At 34.1% G+C, this 3,089-nt stretch overlaps 1 protein-coding gene across 1 annotated transcript in view; it reads left to right on the forward strand.

Annotated features, from left to right (window-relative positions):
• Positions 1 to 3,089, forward strand: part of LOC100633394 (uncharacterized) — a 9,642-nt gene that overhangs the window by 1,595 nt on the left and 4,958 nt on the right. The window contains exons 2-5 of the mRNA XM_003388208.3: positions 801 to 908; positions 1,310 to 1,378; positions 1,762 to 1,911; positions 2,231 to 2,567. Coding sequence (XP_003388256.2) covers positions 801 to 908; positions 1,310 to 1,378; positions 1,762 to 1,911; positions 2,231 to 2,567 — 664 coding nt within the window. The remainder of the gene's footprint in view (positions 1 to 800; positions 909 to 1,309; positions 1,379 to 1,761; positions 1,912 to 2,230; positions 2,568 to 3,089) is intronic.

A 3,089-nucleotide genomic window follows, 5' to 3' on the forward strand; every position in this document is an offset into this window, starting at 1 on the left:
GTACTTGTATGATATAATGTCCTATAGTACAGTATAAGGTTGGAGTTCAGGAACTTATAATACTTAGTAATGATGATGGATTGAAGTCTAGATTGGTTCAGTGATTAAACTATGTTCTATTTTGGATGCATCATTTATTATGGTCATCATTACCAATTTTGCATTATTGGCATGATTTGACACACTTTGTACCTACTTGTAAATATCCTTAATGAGTGCAATGGGAAATATCTTGTGAGCTCATTTAGAATATTGTACTATTATTGGCCCATCACTTGCTACAATATGAATATTCCCATGTTACACATGATCTGTACAAGGTTGTCTTGTGAGTAATTCCCCATTCCTACTATGGTAGCAACTGGAAGTAGCATATCCTGGTAATACAATCTTTACTCTTTCATGTAAATGAGTTGTGGAATTACAAGTTGATGCATATGCTAGTTTCATCATGTCTATATGTGGCATACTCATTTTACAACAACAGATATTTTCTAAAAATATATTTAGTAATAAACTTTACTAAAAAACTTTAAAATGTGAAGATATTTGATTAAAGTTGTTCTTGTTACTACTTACAGTACATTGTATATTATTTGATAAAGCCTATTAATTTTCTGTACTAAATTATCTGATTCACTATTAGTCTTGCAAAATTTAATATACTTATTATCTGTTATTAGTATAATTATTGTAGAATTTGTTGTACTTGAACTCGATACCATTAATTTTGGTTATTGTTTCTTTATTAATTATAATAATAATAATAATTATTATTATTATTTATTTATTGTTATTAGTATGTTGGATCATTTAAAGTGTACCCTCCTCCTGGTCTCTCTGGTAAGGATCTCCAGAGAGCTATCTCCGGGTTTGTCTGGGAAAGGATTAACGCTATCAACCCAAAAGTACATACACTGTACACTGTACATGTAAATATACTGTATACATTACATACCGTATAGTGGGTAAATTTGGAGGGGCTAAATTTTAGTGATTGGCGGATTTTAATTTGGCGAATTTGTTGCCACGTGCCATTGAGCATCGTATAATTGCTTAAAATGGCGGATTTTTATTTTGGTGAATGACTATCAAAACACCAAATTCGCCAAATTTAATCCCTTCCAAAATTACCTGCTATACATACTGTACACCCTATGTAAAAGTACTGTACAGGCACAGATCATACACTGTATATACATGTACATGTACATATACATGTACATGTACACTTAAGTGTATAGTACTGTTAGTGTATTTCCCTGTACATGTACTCTTGTACTGTTAGTTTATTTATGTCTCATTACAGAATGTGGGTAATCCAATATCAGCTACAATGATCATTAACAGACACTCAGTCAAGATATACAAGAGCAAGGTAAACTAATAGAATTCACTCTCAATTCCTGGAGCTTACATGTATTTTCTTTACTTTACATGTACATGTACTATACTTTCAGAAAGCAACAGGAATACATGTACATGTAAATGTACAGTTGTAAATCAATCAGTAGTCACTATCTATTAATTTTAGCTATTTTAACTATTGGCCTAGTTTAATTAAAGTTAATGAACGTTATCAATGTGCAATTAGTTACCTCAGTTGTAAAAATTGTTAAAATTAATGAACGTTAATACCACCATTGCAAAAACATTACACATAAAGGCTATTACATTTCTAGGGTTTACAGTACATGTCACTCTGCCAATTATTATTTATTACTTTGTTACCAAATCAAATCATTATTTCTTTCTTCTTAGGAGCTTTTCATGGCTTACCCTCTCAAGAAGATAACCTATTGCACTGCTGTACCAAAGATGTCATTATTTGCAATGGTAACACGTGCCATACTGGATCAACCTGATGATGTTGTCTACTGTCACTCCTTTGGTTTACCATCAGCTGAACATGTAAGGACATGTACATGTAGGCTAGCAGTCATGGTTTGCTTACTACATGTGCATGTGCATGTATTCCAGCACCTGTTTGATTGTGTAATGTACATGTACAATGTATGCACACTTGTACATGTAATCAACAGTTTTATTATACTCAATTTCTCCAACCTATTTTTTATATTTTTTTATCCATTGTTCATTTTTGCATGTACATTTACACATACACTCTACCCTTATCCTAAAAGCTAGAATTAGACCTACATGTGCATGTAACATGTAACATGTACAATTAGAACTAGTGTACATGTACATGTATTGCTTTTGTCAATAGGCTAATGAGGTGAGTCAGTTATTGTCGGAGGCTTTCAAGATAGCATTTGCTCATCGGACGCTCCGTCACAGCATAGCAATGGAGAGCAAGGGATCCAAAGGGAAGGACAAAAAGAGCTCAAAACTTGGAGACTTACTCAAACGGAAGGACAAGAAATTGCCAGCAGCAAGCCCGAGTTTGTCACATTCAAATCCATCAGCTCCCCCTCCTCCCTCCTCCTCCTCCTCCTCCTCCTCCTCTAATCGTGGTGGTGACTTGGGTCCACCTGCCGGAGGTGGTGGTCAGGATAGAAGTGTTAGTCCTGTGATGAGAAAGAGAACTGGATCAGTTAGTTCTGGTAAGGATATCAATTGTATGTACATGTACATGTACACATGTGGTTGTTCGTATAAAGTTATTGTGAGTACAACATTATACATACATGTACATCTACATGTACATGTATGTAAGTGCATTATAATTGTTGTGTACATGTTTATCTACATTGTACATTGTAGATGTACAGTACATGCACATGTATGTAGTGAAGGAATTCAAGGAAAGGGTTGTATAATTTGTATATACAATGTACATGTAGTTATAGTGTAGTTTTTTTACATGCAGTTAGGTCAGGCTATCCACTTTTGTGGTGGCTTTGATCTGGCTACTACTCTTACACTAAAAGACTATACTATAATACCTCTGTAGTAGTACATGTAGATTCACAGGTGTGCCATGTCTCATTGTTATGTCTATCATACAAGTTAGTGTTGTATCCCCTCATATCATTATTATAGCTTCTATCAGTGTCTATAGCCCATGCTTCATTAGACTTGGTCTGTATTATCTCATCCTGCCAGTATATCATTCATTGTAATCC

The sequence above is a fragment of the Amphimedon queenslandica genome, unplaced genomic scaffold, assembly GCF_000090795.2.
Source record: "Amphimedon queenslandica unplaced genomic scaffold, v1.1 AMPQUscaffold_13278, whole genome shotgun sequence".
In the NCBI taxonomy this organism is placed as follows: domain Eukaryota; kingdom Metazoa; phylum Porifera; class Demospongiae; order Haplosclerida; family Niphatidae; genus Amphimedon; species Amphimedon queenslandica.